This window comes from Eulemur rufifrons, chromosome 21 (genome assembly GCF_041146395.1).
Source record: "Eulemur rufifrons isolate Redbay chromosome 21, OSU_ERuf_1, whole genome shotgun sequence".
In the NCBI taxonomy this organism is placed as follows: domain Eukaryota; kingdom Metazoa; phylum Chordata; class Mammalia; order Primates; family Lemuridae; genus Eulemur; species Eulemur rufifrons.
In genome coordinates this window covers 4613945-4631532 of record NC_091003.1, presented here as the reverse complement: position 1 = coordinate 4631532, position 17588 = coordinate 4613945, and the positions used below count along the sequence as shown (strand labels likewise).

Below are 17588 nucleotides of genomic sequence, written 5' to 3'. Positions count from 1 at the left end.
TTGTAGAGACAAGATCTTGCTTTTGTTCAGGCTGGTCTCAAACTCCTGACCTCACGCGATCCTCCCACCTCGGCCTCCCAGAGTGCTGGGATTACAGGCGTGAGCCACCGCGCCTGGCCTAGTGGACCATTAATAACCTACAGAAAACTGCCATTCCGTGTGATTCATCCTTATCTTTAGCACGGTGCCTGGCACATAGCAGGTGCTCAGTAAACGCACACCAGCTGTTAGGGAGGGAAGATGTGGCCTGGCAGTTTCAGGTCTTTGGTCCCCGAAATTCTGACGTAGGTACCACAGTGAGTGGAGAGGGCCGGGTGGCCCCTGCAGGGAGCCTGTTTGCTCAGGTCCCATCAAAGGGGCAGCTGCTCCCTGACTTCAGGCTATTCTTGCTACATGACTAGACTTTCCAGTTTTCCAAAGGATGCCAGAATTCTGGAGTTTTATATGAAATCACCCAATTTTCAAATGGTAACTAAATGGAATTCTTTAAAAACTCTATTCACCGAAGTCTGTATTCCAGCCAGTTCCAGCCAGCGCCCCCGTCAAGGGCTCTGCATTTATCTTTTTCAAATCCGCTTTTACCTTGGGTTGTCCTGACCCGACTGCTTCTGGGACTTCCTTCCGGGCTTCCCACACGTCTCTCCCGCCATCTCGTCTCTTCCACAGCTGTCCTCCACTGGCGACGAGCCGTCCACTCCAGAGAAGGGACCTGTTTTTGCAATCAATTTTTCACCTGCGCTCAAAGAAATTATTCATGAAACAAAGTACTTGGAACAGCTGGGGTTCGTTGTCCCTGAATTAGCAAGAAATGTTGCTCTCCAGGAAGACAAATTCCTTAGGTAAAAAGATTCTTCTCTTTAATTAGCAGTAAACTTTTTAGCCTTGGGACCTTTTTACAGTTTTTTGTTTTTTTTTGAGACAGGGTCTCCCTCTGTTGCCCAGGCTAGAGTGCAGTGGCGTCATCACAGCTCACTGCATCCTCCAACTCCTGGGCTCAGGTGGTCCTCCTGCCTCAGCCTCCCGAGTAGCTGGGACTGCAGGCATGCAGGCATGCACCACCACACTTGGCTGATTTTTCTATTTTTTGTAGAGATGCGGTCTTGCTCTTGCTCAGGCTGAAAAGTGGTATTTTTCAAAAAAGAAAGTTAATGAAAAGAGTGGTATTGTTTTAAATTTTTGCAAATGTCTTGATCGAAGTCGTAGACGGGTTCGTGGTCTTTGGTAACCTACCGATAACAGAAGCTTTGAGTTCAGTCCATGCCTGTCGGCCCCGTGCAGGTACACAGACGGGATACAGCGCATGTTGGATCACTACCACACGCTCATAGGGACGTTAAGCGAGGCGGAGACTGTTCTTCTTGACGATCACGCCCAGGAATTAATCCGGGTGTTTAGGTCCGGATATAAGAGGCTGAACTGGAACTCACTAGGTAACATAATTTTTCTATTTATTACTTTTTCTTTTTTCCTTTTTAGAGACAGGGTCTTGCTGTGTTACCTAGGCTGGAGTGTAGTAGTGTCGTAGCTCACTGCAGCCTTGAACTCTCGGGCTCAAGCCATCCTCCTGCCTTAGCCTCCCGAGTAGCTGGGACTACAGGTGCTCACTATCATGCCCTGCTAATTTTAAAATATTTTGTAGAGATGGGGTCTCAGGGTCTTGCTATGTTGCCCAGGCTGGTCTTGAACTCCTGGCCTCAAGTGATCCTCCCACCTCAGCCTCCCAAAGTGCTGGGATTACATGCGTGAGCCACCGCGCCTGGCCTATTTATTGCCTTTTAGACTTTGGGATGCAAAATTCTTTTAGGTTGTTTTATTTGAATTACAATTTTTGTGTGCTTATAGATACGGTTATCAAATAATTTTTGAGGGTTGATAAAATACACTCTGTGGAACTTAGAGCTAATCTCCAGGCTGCAGGTGGGGTGACGCTAAGAGGGGGGCCATTGTCACACTCTGCTGACTCAACTGCTCTCCTCCAAAAAGAAAGTGACTTTTACTTTTCTCATTAAAAATTTAATCTGGAGGTAATTATAGATTCACATGCAGTTGTTAAGAATTACTGCAGAGAGACGCCGTGTGCCCGTTACCCAGTTCTCCCCAGGGTGACTGCTGGCAAAACTAGAAGATCACAACCACGATACTGGCACCGACACAGTCAAGCTAGAGAACATTCCCACACGGCAGCGATGACAGCCACACCCACTTCCCTCTCCTTAACCCCTGGCAGCCGTGAATTTGTCCTCCATTTCTGCAATTTTGCCGTTTCAAGAGTGTTGTTTAAATGAAATATATTATAGAACTTTTATTGGGTTGGTTTGTCTCGCTCAGCCTGATTCTCTGAAGAGCCATCTGAGTTGTTGTATCTATTGACAATTTGTTCCTTTTTCTTGCTAAATAGTACTCCACGTACCGTTGTTTGTTTAAGCCGTTCGCCTCTTGAAGGACATCTAGGTTATTTCCCGTTTTGGCTGTTATGAATAAAGGTGCCATAAACATCTGTGTACAGGGTTTTGTATGAACACGAGTCTTCGTTTTTATGGGACAAGTGGCCAGCGGTGCAATGGCTAAGTTGTGCGGTAGGTGCACGTTGAGCTTAGTTCCTTTTTTATTTTTCAGTTGTTACCCTGTTTCACAGGGTGGCCGTGCCAGTTTGCATTTCCATCAGCAATGCGTGAGCGGTCCCGTCTCCCCACATCCTGGCCAGCAGTTGGTGGGGTCGCTATTTTTCAGTCTTAGCCCCGATAGCTGTGCAAAGACAGCTTGTCGTGGGTTGGATTTGCATTGTGTAGTGACTGAGGAGGTCGCGCATCTTTTCACGTGCTGACTTGCCGTCTGTCTGTCCTCTTGAGGGAAGGGTCTTTTCATGTCTTTTGCCCATTTTCCAATGACATGGTTTGCCTTCTTCACTGTCGAGTTTTGAGATACTGGATACTAGTCCTTTGCTGAATGTGCGGTTTGCAGATATTTTCTCCCACTCTAGGGCGTCTTTTCTTTCTCTTAGGAGGGTCGTTTGTAGAGCAAAAGTGTTAAATTTTGGAGAAATCCAGCTTGTCAGTTTTTCCTTTAATGGGTCCTGCTTTTGGTGTCAAGTCTGAGAATCATCGCCTCACCGTGGATCTCAAAGGTTTTCTCCCTTTTTTTTCCCCCTCAAAATGTTATAGTTTCATGTTTTACAGTACAGTCTGTGATCAGTTTGGGGATTTTAAAGTATATAAAGTGTGAGACTGGTCATAAGCGCTTAACCCGGGTTTACCGTTCACCCTCTTGCTGTTTGCCTTTCGGAGGAGGCCGCCGGCAGTGCGGGGTAGCGCGGCGTGTCCGGGGAGCCCGGCGACGGGACAACAGGGCTGCGCAATCTCTTCCTCCCCGTGTGCCTCCCACGTGGCTCTGCCAAAATTGAACAGAAGACACATATCGCTTGGTTGATTCTGGGCAGCAGGCTCCTTGTCCTGGTCTCTTAGGGATGCAGGGTCCCTTGGCCGCCTCCAAGGCCCGAGGGAGTTGGACTAAGCAGGGTCTTCCCCGTGGAGGGACGGTGTTAATGTCTCTCACGTCGGTGGGAGGCACGTGGAGAGACAGACTCGGAAACCAAGTGTCTTCCCTTTTCTCTCCAAAGGCATCGGGGACTACATAAGTCGGTGCAAACAGGCCATTGGGAAATTCGAGTCTCTCGTGCACCAGATCCATAAGAATGCAGATGACATTTCTTCCAGGCTCACATTAATAGAGAGCATGAACCTCTTTAAATATCCAGCACCCAAAAGCGAGGAAGAGCTGCCAGGTAGGTCTGACCTCTCGGTGCTCTGGTTGTGCGGTGAACCATGAGCCTCTTGGTCGTGGTTTTATATCCATGTACATAAATGAAAGCATTGAATTGAATAAAACCTTTCCTAAGCAACTCGGTCATCTTCCTTGAAAGGACCATGGGTAATTCTTGCTTTTTGTCATGTTTTATGGATTGCTGAGATAGTGTAACAAATTCTTGAGTCTGAAAAATCAGTAGCACTTTTGTCGATAATGTTGTAACAGTAAAATGAGTCGTGCTTTTATGGGCTCGCATTTGCACATTCACACAAGATGGTTTAAGCGTTCTTAGACTAGTCAACAAGGAATTCAAGAAAAACAAGATGGCCCAAAGACATAAAAGCCACCTCCTGGATGTGGTGTACTTCTGCGTACATAACGAGCGTCCCCAAGTTGTCATTTATTCGTTGCTTAGGGTGTGTCTTGACTTCTGGTGTTGACTTGTTTTCTGCTTCAGGTCAAGGTTGGGAGCTGTTTATGTATTTCCGAGACACAGGGCTGGTGTTAGGATTGCTTTCTGAGCTCTGTCCTTTCCTGTCTTTGTGGACAGCTGTGACAGATGTCTTTCTCTCTAGGTGTGAAGGAATTCTTTGAGCACATTGATCGAGAAAGGGCCCGAGACGTGGACCACATGGTCCGGTGGTATCTTGCCATTGGACCTCTGCTGACCAAAGTTGAGGGTTTGGTCGTCCACACCAACACAGGCAAGGCCCCCAAGCTGGCCTCCTACTACGAGTACTGGGAAAATAGGATTTATGAGGTCCTAACGAAGCTCATCCTCAGGTAAGTGCATCTTCCTTTTTGTTTTTTAGAGCCAGGGTCTTGCTGTGCTGCCCAGGCTGGAGCTCAGCGTTCATGCGCAGGCATGATAGTAGCGCATCGCAGCCTCCAGCCCCTGGGCTCGAGGGTTTCCTTACCTGGGTCTCCCTAGTAGCTGGGACCACTGTGCTCAGAGTTCATCTTCTTGTTGCGTGTTTTAGAAACAATTGTGCTTAGATTAAAATATTTTATGTACACGGACAGTTAAAGGGGGTGGCCAGGGACAAAATGAAAATCAGGAGACGGCTTTCTGGCTGAAGGGGCCCTCACAGGATGGAGGGGTGACCTTCCTGTGGGCTCACACTCTTGTTAGCGCCTCAGCGTTCAGAACAGGAAATGATCCCTCTTCCCACTCCAGCTGTCTGAAAGACATAGTGTGTCTGTGTTCAGAAAAAGCCGGGTGTGGTGGCGCATGCCTGTAGTCCCAGCTACTCGGGAGGCTGAGGCAGGAGGATCGCTTGAGCCCTGGAGTCTGAGGTTGCTGTGAGCTATGAAGACGCCACTACACTCCAGCCCGGGCAACAGAGCGAGACCCTGTCTCAACAACAACAACAACAACAAAAACCCAAAAATAAAAAAGAAAGAGCCGGGAAGGCAGGCCAAGGGCTTGCGTTTCACTCTGACAGCAAGAGGAGGCTACCGAGTGTTTTCAGCGCGGGGAGGGAGAGTCACATGTTTTTAAAACGTCTCTCCCCCGGCTGCCGCATGAACTACTGCAGGGGCGGAGCAGGGGCCCCGCGCTGGGGGCTAATGAGGTTCCATCTCCGAATGTCACCCCCAGCGTGACCTGGAGAGGACAGAGCGGGCTGGGGCAGGTTGCGCGGGAAGTGAATGTTCCCTTTTCCTGAACCAGAGTTGAACAGCTTCCGGAAGTGATCAGTGTCATTTAAGTGTTTTCCAACCAACAGGCATTCGACTCTCCAAAAGTAGAAATGAACTATTTGTATAAATTTAGGACCAAAAAATACCATGAAACTCAGCCCAGACTGTCGGCCGCACCCCCACAGCGTGGGGTTCCTTGGGGTGGGCTCCTCACCTGTGGCCGTTGTGACCCCGGTCCTCTCCGTCCGCTGTGCCGTGTTTTTCACTCTCGTGGGTGCTCAGTTGTTTGCATTTACGCTTTTAGGAATTTGCAGTCTTTTAACGCGTTGATCCTGGGAAACGTCCCTCTGTTCCAAACGGAAACCATTCTGACGGCCCCAGAGGTCATCCTGCACCCCAACGCCAACGAGATCGACAAAATGTGCGTCCACTGCGTCCGCAACTGCGTGGAGATCACCAAGGTAAGGGCGGGGTGTTCGTCGCTTCTCAGGTGGCGTCTCGCTGTAGGTGGCTGCGCCCTCCCGTCGTCGAAAGCAAGTGACCAGGAGGTGGGGGACACGGTTCCTCTTGCCTCGGTCTCTCCCTAGCGCCTCCCCATAGAGCTCCAAATTCCCGAGTGTCCCAAAGCCCGGTCCTGGCTGCTTGCTCTCTCTATCTCTCTCTCTCTCTCTCTTTTAATCAGTTATCCTCTCTTTCTGTTGCCTTCTTGGTTTTTCCCTTCTCCTTCTGTGTTGGTTCTTCTGTGAATCTACAAATATGTTTAAGTCTTTTTTCAATGGAGAGAAAATAAAAAGGGCGCTCACAGAAACTTCCTCTTGCCTCTCTCCCTCCAAGCTGTGAGCTGTGTCTTTCTGTCCGCCACGCGCCGCTCCTGTTCTTCAGTCCTGTGGCTCTGAGAGCACCTCCGTGGCGGTGCCCGCCGCACTCCCGCCTCCAGCCCAGGTCCACGCGGTTGCCCGCTTGGATGTCCCCTTTGGGCCTTCGCCTGGGCGTGCCCAGGGTGGAATTCTTGACCTTTCCCGCCCAGCAGACCGGTCCTGCCCCAGCTTTCCCACTTTGGGAAACGGCACCAACATCAACCCAGTGGCTCGAGCCTGAAACCCGGGAGCCGTCCCCAATTCCTCTGTTTCTGCCACCCAGCGACACCCGGCCCATCGGCGAGTCTCCCAAACGCACCCATCTGTCTCCCTCTCTCCTTTCCCATGCCTACTCCACCGGAGTAGAAGCTGCGGAGCTTCTTGCATCCTTGGCTGGGAACTTGCGTGAACTACTTCTGCCTCTTTTCCCCTGAGTCAAGTCAAGTCACCAGACTGGTCCCAGATGGGGGAATAGACTCCATCTCTTACTTGGTTTTTTGTCCTTTTTCTTTTTCTTTCCCAAACTATCACCTTGGGAGACTCCATCTCTTGATGGGAGGAACAAAGGTTATTGTGGTAATTTTTGTGATCTAGCATAGTTTATCAATAATAAAATGATTTCCATTACTAGGCAAGACTTATCACTGAATACTGATACATACACGGGAGGCAAAACAGAGACTAAAATACTACCTTTTCCCCCGATTCTTATTTCGCCAGAACTTCGTGCGCTGGATGAACGGCAGCTGCATAGAATGCCCTCCTCAGAAAGGGGAGGAGGAAGAAGTTGTCATAATGAGCTTTTACAATGACATTTCTGTGACTCCTCAGATAATTGAGCAAGCTGTTATGATCCCCCAAAACGTCCACAGGATTCTGGTCAATCTCATGAAGTACCTACAGAAATGGAAGCGGTATCGACCTCTCTGGAAATTGGACAAAGCTATCGTGATGGAGAAATTTGCTGCCAAGAAACCCGCTTGTACGGCCTATGATGAGAAGTTGCAGTTCTACACCAAGATAGCCGGCGAGGTCACGCGCTACCCCTTAACCAAGGATGAGCACTGCGTCAGGCTCCAACTCGGCCCTCTGGCAAACACAGTGCAGGAAAGTGCCAAGTCCTGGGTGGTTTCCCTCGGGAAGCTTCTCAACGAGTCAGCAAAGGAGGAGCTCTACAATCTCCACGAAGAGATCGAGGTACTCAAGTGCTGTGTTTCATTGAAACTACTTCTCATGAAGGTTGGGCTTCCTTTGTACTGTTAGCTGTTTTCTCTATGTGTCTTTAGTGTCCTTTGAACTTTCGTTTACAGCACCTGGCCAAAAACCTTAAGAAGAGCCCCAGTACCCTGGAGGATCTCAAGTTTGTCCTTGCCACGATTGCAGAAATTAGAAGTAAATCTTTAGTCATGGAACTAAGATACAGGGATGTCCAGGAGCGATACCGCACCATGGCGATCTATAACCTCTTTGTAAGTCGACTTCTGTTTTCTTGTGCATTTTACAGTTGGGTTGGCTGCTGTGACTCTTTTCAGAAATACTTCTCAAGGGCACTGCCATAGATTCGTTTCTGAATGAGTGACTTTAACTAATAAGTTGTAAATGTAAATCCTAGAACTGATTAATTACAATGCTTGAAGTGAAAAGATCAGAGGATTAGTTAAGGAAACAGCAAAAACACAACTGAATCAGACACAACTGAATAGAACATTAATGAGCTGAAAGCTCAGGTCAAAGTATTAGAATGAACCACAGAAATAAAAGACAGAAGAGAACGTAAGATGTATAGGGTATTATGGAGAAGGTCTAACATAGGCGGAATTGTTTTTTTCCTCGTTAGCCTTCTGATGCAGAGAGAGAACTCGTTGAAAATATCGAGAGCATGTGGTCCGATCTGTTTAACGAGTCGGTGAATGTGGAACATGCTCTTGGGGGTATAAAGAGGACATTCACAGAGGTACCTTTTAGATTTCACTTTCCGGGTGAAGATGTTGAAAAGTGTATTTGGGCTGAATTAACATAACCTCGTTTTCCTCAGATTACTCGAGGCGAAATAGCCAACTACCGGATTCTGATAGAGGAGTTTTCAAAACGTTTTTACAGCCAAGGGCCTGGTTCCGTTGGTGAGGATCTTGATAAAGGTAAGAATATTCATGTTGGTCTTACTGGGTGGCTTGAGTACGTTTTGCTTAAGAATTTTACAGGAAGTGTAACGGTGTGGCCTCCCGCCGGGGAGACAGAAATTTCTGCTGCAGACTGGAAATCTTAGACGCCAGGATCTGCCTTTATAAATGCAGCCTGTAGCCTGCCACACTCTCAGTGCTTTTCCCCTGTTACAGTTGTCCTTTAGACTGGGGACCTTGACTGCTTCATGTTTGTCCCCTGCCCTTCATGTCACACAGGCTAAAAGAGTGATAAAATTAAAAATACTAGCATTCTGATTCTAAAGAGAATTGGATAAATACCATGAGACTGGTAAAAACCAAAGATGGCTGGGGATTCAAAAGAAACAGGACACTTCTATTTAGAGATGCTCAAAAAAGAAATCTTGAAAAGGTTGTATTTTAAACTTGCTCCATGTATTGGTTTTTTTAAAATTTCATTTCAGCATATTACAGGGGTACAAATGTTTAGGTTACATATATTGCCTTTGCCCTGCCCGAATCAGGACTACAAGCGTGCCCATCCCCCAGATGGTGCGCACCACACCCATTAGGTGTGAATTTACCCATCCCCTCTTCCCCGCCGACCTGCCCAACACCCGATGAATGTTACTTCCGTATATGTACGTAAGTGTTGATCAGTTAGTGAACTAAAAGTAGAACTACCGTTTGATCCAGCAATCCCACTACTGGGTATTTACCCAAAGGAAAAGAAGACATTCTATAAAAAAGACACCTGCACTTGAATGTTTATAGCAGCACAATTCACAATTGCAAAGATGCGGAATCAACACAAGTGCCCATCCGTATATGGTTGGATTAATAAAGTGTGGTGTCTGTATACCAGGGGGTTCCACTCAGCCGTGAAAACAGTGGTGAAAAGGTTGCCTTTTGGACGGGGGCCTGTGAGTGGTGATGTAGGGTCCTGTTGGCCGCTGGGGTTGGAGGAGAGAGTGCGGAACTGTGAATACAGTGTGTAGGACAGTTGTCCGTGCGGTGACAAAGGTCTCAAGTGGGGCAGCGAAGGATGGGTGATGGAGACCAGATGGAGACCAGCTCAGATTCCTTTAAAATGGCCTCATTTCTTGAATGCTGTGGGTATGAGAATTCGAATTTTCTAACTGGAGGAGCCAGCAGATGCCCTTGGCCTTTGGTTTCTGTTGGAACGATGGCGTGATAAAGTCTGGTGATTCTGCGTTTGTCTTCCCACGTGGCTCACGTGGATGGAATTATAATTTGCGTACGTTGCTCATGACTTCTTGCTCAATTTTGTATACCTTAAAATTTTATTTATTCCTCCATCTTCATGTTTATGTACCAGGAGTGGAACTTCTAGGCGCGTTCGAAAGAGAGCTGGCCAAACACGAAAAGAACCGCCAGGAGCTGGCCAACGCCGAGAAACTCTTCGACCTGCCCATCACGATGTACCCAGAGCTGCTCAAAGTGCAGAAGGAGATGAACGGGTTGAAGATGATTTACGAGCTCTACGGAAGCCTGAAGGTGAGCGTCCCCGACAGGCCCAGCGCCACCGCGGGCAACGCGGGGCTTAACTAGGCCCTGTGGACTTCGACGCCACCATAGTGAAGAGCTTGGGTCAGGTTTTGTAGCAATGCTCATTTCGGCTGCAAGGAGGGGACCGGGAAGTGACTGCCCAAGGGTATAGGTTTCCATTTGGGGTGCTCAAAAAGTTCTGGAACTAGATAGATATTGGCGAGAGTTGCCTAACCTTGTGCATGTAATTAATGCCATGAAATTGCACACTTTGAAATGGATCTTGCTATGTTGCCCAGGCTGGTCTTGAACTCCTGGGCTCAAGCCATCCTCCTGCCTTGGCCTCCCCAAGTGCTAGGATTACAGGCGTGAGCCACCACACCCGCCGGTAATAATATTTTCAAAGAGCTGAACGCGAGCAAGGTAAGAACTTGCTCTTCCTGTCAAGTGACAGTTCCGAAGCGGGCTTGTTGATGGCACCGTTTCTTGCCCGTTTCCAGATTGCAAAGGAAGAATGGTCTCAGACCCTCTGGGCCAACCTGAACGTGCAGTTTCTCCAGGACGGAATTGAAGGTTTTCTCAAGGCTCTCAGAAAGCTGCCTCGGCAGGTCCGCAACCTGTCGGTGGCCTACCATTTGGAAGCGAAAATGAAGGCATTCAAAGACTCCATTCCTTTACTTCTCGACTTGAAACACGAGGCGCTCAGAGACAGGTCTGTTTTGTCCCCCGCGAGCCGATGGGAAAGCGTGGAAGGAACTTTTAGTTTAAAACATGTCCCCTCGGGATCTTATCTTTGCTTAGATCTGGGGACAAGGAGCAAAGTTTCAGCGATGATGCTTCGCTATACATATGCCAGAGACAGTTCTGTGATACTGTTTCTATAAGATTACCAACCGCAAGGATTCTTTAAAAAAAAAATAATAATCCCTATCAGGTATAAAGCGGCATTTGCAGTTGCTCATTTGAAGATTAAAAAATATGTATAGATAGAAAGGGGCCTAGATCAGGCCTGTCCAGCAGAAATACCATGAGAGTCACATGTCATTTACAGTTTGCTAGCAGCTACGTTAAAACCTCAAAATGAAACAGCTTCAATTAATTTTAAGAATATATCTTAATGAACCCAATACATCCAAAACATTATTTCAACATCTAACCGGCGTACAAATTGATTCCTGCGATATTTTACATTCTTCTTAAAAACTGTGCTGAGATCCGCCGGGGTGTGTTCCACACCCACGGCATCTGTCACCTGCACGTGGGACCTTGCTGGGTGCTGTTCCCTGGGTTTAGCCAGCGGGAGTTGGGGAAATTTGGGGAATAAACTGCTGGTGAGGTCCTCCTAGTTCAGAATTCTATGAAAGGAGTTTCCACAATGGGACGCGTCCCGTGACTGAACTGGTCCCTGAACGCGGTCCCCGCGCAGGCTGTAACGCTGATGCGCTTGCAGGCACTGGAAGGAGCTGATGGAGAAGACAGGAGTCTATTTTGAAACGACCGACACGTTCACCTTGGAAAATATGTTTGCGATGGAACTTCACAGACACACGGACGTCCTCAAGGAGATTGTCACCTCGGCTATCAAGGAGGTCGCCATCGAGAAGGTGAGACCGCGGCTGGCGAGCAGCCTGCAGGAAACATTGTTTTTATTCAGAGAGAAGAGATATTTGCTCTCGTACCTGTCGCTTTAGGAATAAAGAATTACACGTTGTAGAAATAGGATTTCTGCCCCAGTTACATTTTTTATTGCTCCTGTAGTTTTACTTGCATTTATTTATTATAGAGTCATGACTGTTCATGGCAGAAAAATGAAAAAACCCACTCAGAATCCTACCACCTAAGGATAATTATGGTGGGTTAACATTTTACTGTATATCTTTTCCTACTTAAAATTGCATGAGGGATCCGCACCCGTGACCCAAACACCTCCCGCCAGGCCCCCCCTCCGGCATTGGGGTCACATTCCAACAGCAGGTTTGAAGGGGACAAATGTCCAAACCATAGCAGTATGTAACATGCGTACCTGGCACATAGCAAATGCATGATGAACGGCTATTATACCATGACAGAATCTTGACTTTGCAGGAAACTGATGCAGGACTCTGGTCGAATTGCCAGTCAAAGGCAAGCAAAGGAAGATGCTGTTGGGTTGCGTTTCTGTCTTTCTGATTTGTGTGTCTGAATCATTCTTTTTCTGTTCCTGACCAGGCTGTGAAGGAAATCCTGGACACGTGGGAAAACATGAAATTCACCGTGGTCAAGTATTACAAAGGCACGCAGGAGCGAGGCTATATTTTGGGCTCTGTTGATGATATTATTCAGTCCCTTGATGACAACACTTTCAACCTGCAAAGCATCTCAGGAAGCAGATTTGTGGGGCCTTTTCTGCAAACTGTTCACAAATGGGAAAAAACACTTTCTCTGATAGGGGAAGTTATTGAGGTGAGAGAAAAGACCCCCCCCCCAAAAAATGGATTAGAGCCAATTCATAGCAGGAAAGAACTTCTATATGAGAATATTTTGCGCTTAGGAATGAATGATCCTCTTTCATACTTTTGTCTTGGTTTATTTTGGGGAGAAGAGTGCATGATTAGAGGAGTTGATCTGAGTTTTAATTTCAATGAACGATTTTTAGTTTCCAAGATTCGTAATTGGTTCTTTTTTGTATGTCCCTGTTCTTCTTTAATAATGTCCTGTTCTTGTTGCAAGGATGCTTTCACATCCTTTGTTACATAGAAAATTGTAAATGTATTTATTTTAAAGTCCTTTTCAGATCTCTTTATACTTTTTATTTTCTTCGGCAAGAATTTTCCTCCTTTTTTGTGTCTGTCAGCTGTCTCTCATGGTGGTGAGTTTTCCTATGTGTGATTTTGATTATTTTTAGTTTATCATACATAAAGTTTTTTCCTTGTGCTTACATCACTTTGTCATCAGCTTTTACAGTCTCTCTAACCTGGCCTGTCACATTGGGACACACCAAAGTCTTACATTAGGTGCTTTGGGGTCTTCTTCCTTTGTGGACAATACTAGTCCAGACCCTCTGTGAGCAACCTAGGCTCATTTCACCATTTTTGGGTGGCTGCCTTTTTTCCTGCCCAGACCACAGGCAAACACCTCGTTCCTGGCCGCAACCAGAGCTTTGGGTGGGCTGATGCCCGGCCTGGTTCACTGGCTGGAAGTGTGACTCTGCCCAGGCCTCCCATCATGCCCGGGCTTCCTTAGCTTGCTTTTGTTTATTTGTCTATGACTTTTTATTAGCAGAAGCTCTGGTGTAGAATATACATACAGCACTGCTGTTTTCTTTGCTAGCTAAAATTTTTGTGTAATGAGGTGACGTTTATATAACATAAAATGAACCATTTTAAAGCACACAGCTCAGTGATAGGTAGTACATTCACAACGCTGTGCCACCACCACCTATAGTTCCAGAACATTCTCATCAAACCAAAGGAAAGCCCAGTACCCATTAAGCTGTCATTCCCTCCCCATCACCCCTCCTCCCAGCCCCCGGCAACCACCGGTCTGTTTTCTGTCTCTGTGGACTTACCTACTGTGTAATAGATATTTCACATAAACGGAGTCACGCAATACGTGGCCATTTGTGTCTGGCTTTTTTTCACTTAGCATAACGTTTTTGCGGTTCATCCACATACATCAGTACTTCATTATGGCCAGATAATATTTTGTCGTATGGATAGACCACATTTTGTCTGTCTGTCCACTGGTTGATGGGCATTTGGGTGGTGTCCACCTTTTGGCTGTCGTGAGCAATCGCATACAACTATTTACTGGAGTCCCTGTTTTCAATTCTTTTGTGTCCAGTAGCAGAACTGCGGGGCACGGGGTGCCTGGCTCACTTTTTTCGTGGGCTTCTGCATGGCCTGTGCTTGGTGGCTGTGGGTCACAGGGCTCTACCCGCTGCTCATAACTAGAAGCTTCCTCCCTGTCCTGGGCTGGCATCGAGAGTTTCCTTTTGCTTTTGAGTGTGGCCATGTCGTTTTAAATATTTAGTTATGTGTTCTCCGGCACGCTGTCCATCTGGGTGGGGCGGTGCGGGCCACGTGAGTCCTCACTCCGCCGTCTCGCCTGGAAACCCCTTCTGTCCGAGTCGGTTCGCATCTGTCCTGTGTCAGGGTGGGGCTTGGCGAGACAGTCCTTGAGGTGCCGGTAAGCTCTGCTGACACGAACGTCTTGTGCATTCACAGATTTGGATGTTGGTTCAGAGGAAATGGATGTATCTTGAAAGCATTTTTATTGGCGGAGATATAAGATCACAACTTCCGGATGAGGCTAAGAAGTTTGACAACATTGACAGAATATTTAAAAGGGCAAGTGACTGGCGTCTGTTTTGGTCATGAGAAGAGGACGGTGCTTTGAGATATTTTTATTCTTGTATTTGCATGTCATATTTTCTCCATTGGTAGCTTCTGAATTTTTTCTGTTATTGTTTATGACCTTAATTAGTTTAGTAAAAATTTCAGAGCTGGGCATGGTGGCTTGTGCCTGTAGTCCCAGCTACTCGGGAGGCTGAGGCAGGAGGATCGCTTGAGCCCAGGAGATCCAGGTTACAGTGAGCTGTGATAGCGCCACTGCACTCTTGCCTGGGCGACAGAGTAAGACCCCGTTTCTAAAAAAGAAAAAAAAGAAAGAAAATGTGTGTTTGGTATTTAGCGGCTGGCATATTCCATTGAAACTTTTTAAATATTTATTTTTATTATAAAAGTAATATTTGCTTATTTAAAAAATTTTGAAAATGTAAAAAAGGAGGAAAAATGGTTCTATCACCTTCATGGGACCCCTTTAAATTGTCAGTTTATTCCTTTTATCTTTTTCCTATGTGAATAGGTTAAAAAACATAACGATAATCATATTGTGTACAATTTTATAACTTGTAATTTTATCTTAATATTGTGAGAAACATTTCATATTATGAAGCCATCTGAGACAACATTTTAATGGCTTCATATGCGATTCCAGTGAGTGGGCTGACATTAGTTTAGCTGACTGTTCTGTAGTCATTTGACCTTTTGTTTCAGCAGAATTCTTTGCATAAATAACGTGCGGGTTTGTGCCTAATGCTTTTTCCATATTTAGGGTGAATATCTTAAGACCGATGGTTGGGAGGCACATTGCCCGTGAAAGGGTACGCTCCTCTTGGCATCCTTTCCAGACAGGGCCGTGGCAGTCGTCACTGCTGGCACTAATTACGTGGCTGGGACTTTAACCCGGACTGCCCGCCCCCAAAGCCGGTCTCTGCTGTCGCTGTTCAGTTATGGGGGCAGGTCACGTTTCCGTCCTCACGACCCGCTGGGGTTGATAATTGTTTCTTACTCATTTGCATAAGCTCTTTCTTGAAAAACATAAAAAAAAATACCCACAGCAAATATGAATTTATTATAGAAGAATTCAGAAATTATTTAAAAAGCCAAGAAACAGAAAAAAATGCCTACCAGACCCCCACCCAAGACAGTCATTTTACCAGCTGAGCATGTGGATTCCCAGAATGGCGATTCCCGTGTGAACCTATCGATACGTATTGACAAGGAGGGATTCCACAAAGCACCGTCATCCTTGCCAATGTAATTGGCTCTTTTCACTTAACATATTTGACCTGCTTCAATAAACAAACAACTAAGTTGTCACTTACAGCAGATTATTTACCTGTTTCTCTGCTGTTGGACGTTTAGGCGATTTCTTTCTTTCTTTCGTTTTTGTTTTGTTTTTCGCCCGGCCAGCGAGCGCTGCAGTGACCATCGTGTACATGCAGACTGTTGGGAGTGAGCCGCTGGCTTCGGTCACGCAACAGCGGCTGGCCGAGCGCCTGCTGCGTGCGGCACTGTTGTGGGTGGGCGGGACCTGCAGGGAGCAAAGCGGATACAGCCCCTTCACCGTGCAGCCGGCCTTGTGGTGGGAAGACGGGAAAAAAAACCCCAAGAAATAAGTTAGTTACATGTATAGTACGTTGGAAGGTGCTATAGGTGTGCTTGTTTGAAAATTTGATGGCTTTTGCCACCTGGGTTCCCCACCAGGCTGTGGCACTGGGCAGTTTGTCAGTTTTGTTCTCTGGTGTGCCCGGGCCCTGGCGGACGCCTGTTCCAGGGGTGAGAATAGTGTCTCTGCTCACCCTGCGTGGGCACAGTGACGGCGTCCCTGCTCACCCTGCGTGGGGACCGTGATGGCGTCGCTGCTCACCCTGCGTGACACAGCTCTTCTGTCCCCGTGCAGATCATGGGCGAGACCTTGAAAGACCCGGTGATCAAGCGCTGCTGCGAGGCCCCGAACCGCCTCCACGACCTGCAGAGCATCGGCGAGGGCCTGGAGAAGTGCCAGAAGAGCTTGAACGACTACCTGGACTCGAAGAGAAACGCTTTCCCGAGGTTCTTCTTCATCTCCGACGACGAGCTGCTCAGCATCCTGGGCAGCAGCGACCCGCTGTGCGTACAGGAGCACATGATAAAGGTGGGCGCCGGCTCGGGGCGGGCGGCTCCCCCAGAGGTTTAGGGCTGTGCTTTGCTGCTGGAGTTTTCTTCTGAACGTGAACTTGACGATACTCAGTCTGGAATGACACCAGCCTCAGCTCTTTCTCCACAGTCCAAAACTTTTTTTTTTTTTTTGAGAAACTAAAGAAATACAGACATATACAAAGGCTAATATAATAAACAGAGAGGCAGTAGAGGATGGTGGTTTAGTGCAGGGACTCTGGAACCAGATTGCCTGGGTTCAAATCCTGGCTCTCAACTGAGTTGCTGTGTGACCTTTGGCAAGTTACTTAACCTCTCTGAGCATTGGTTTCCTCATCTGTAAATGGACATAACCCTCATAGTTACCTGTTTCAGTGGAGTTGTTATAAAGATGAAATGAGTTAATATTTACGAAGTACTTAGCAAAGTGCCCGCCTTTCGATGGTGGCTAAATAACCTTATCCACCACTGACGTCTAACTCCCCAGGCTGGCTGTTTCCTTACCCTCCTTCCTCCTGCGCGCCCCACTGGTGCCTGTGTCTGGATTCCTCCTCCTGCCAGAGGTGTCAGAGAGTCTGTCTTCTTTTCATTTCTTCTTTTAATCCACCACCGATCCCGCACAGTGCCGGGTGAACGCAGGCACCCAGTCCGTGTCTGCGGAGCGCAGACAGCCGGGTGAACGGGCAGCGATTCGGTGTGCGACCCCGGCCGGCCCGTCACTGTCTCTCGTGTCCCGGCAGCTCCGCCGTGGGAGGGAGCGCCCCGGGCTGGTCTTTGATTTCAGAGCTCGGTGACAGTGTGACAGGGTGGCCTCTGCCGCTGTATTGCAGATGTATGACAACATAGCGTCGCTGAGGTTCAACGACGGGGACAGTGGGGAGAAGCTGGCGTCGGCCATGATTTCAGCGGAGGGCGAAGTCATGGAGTTCCGGAAGGTCATCCGGGCCGAAGGGCGCGTGGAGGACTGGATGACGGCGGTGCTGAACGAGATGAGACGGACTAACAGACTCATCACCAAGGAGGCCATTTTCAGATACTGCGAGGACAGAAGCAGGTGAGGCCGGGCGTGCGGAGGTGGGCGGCTCCCTCCTGTCGGTGGGCGGAACGGAGCAGGTGCCAGGGTTTGGAGATTGGCTGACATCGCAGTTTCCGGCGCGAGTCCTTGGGTCGGCCAC

At 47.7% G+C, this 17588-nt stretch overlaps 1 protein-coding gene across 2 annotated transcripts in view; it reads left to right on the top strand.

Moving 5' to 3' along the window:
• The window catches only part of DNAH10 (dynein axonemal heavy chain 10), a 108521-nt gene that overhangs the window by 22740 nt on the left and 68193 nt on the right, over positions 1-17588 (top strand). For both annotated transcript variants that reach the window (XM_069497205.1, XM_069497204.1), the window contains 16 exons: positions 667-839; positions 1279-1430; positions 3617-3781; positions 4380-4587; positions 5750-5906; positions 7023-7499; positions 7613-7771; positions 8140-8256; positions 8338-8440; positions 9783-9961; positions 10453-10664; positions 11403-11556; positions 12161-12394; positions 14158-14280; positions 16178-16411; positions 17244-17467. In XM_069497205.1, coding sequence (XP_069353306.1) covers positions 667-839; positions 1279-1430; positions 3617-3781; positions 4380-4587; positions 5750-5906; positions 7023-7499; positions 7613-7771; positions 8140-8256; positions 8338-8440; positions 9783-9961; positions 10453-10664; positions 11403-11556; positions 12161-12394; positions 14158-14280; positions 16178-16411; positions 17244-17467 — 3071 coding nt within the window. The remainder of the gene's footprint in view (positions 1-666; positions 840-1278; positions 1431-3616; positions 3782-4379; positions 4588-5749; positions 5907-7022; positions 7500-7612; positions 7772-8139; positions 8257-8337; positions 8441-9782; positions 9962-10452; positions 10665-11402; positions 11557-12160; positions 12395-14157; positions 14281-16177; positions 16412-17243; positions 17468-17588) is intronic.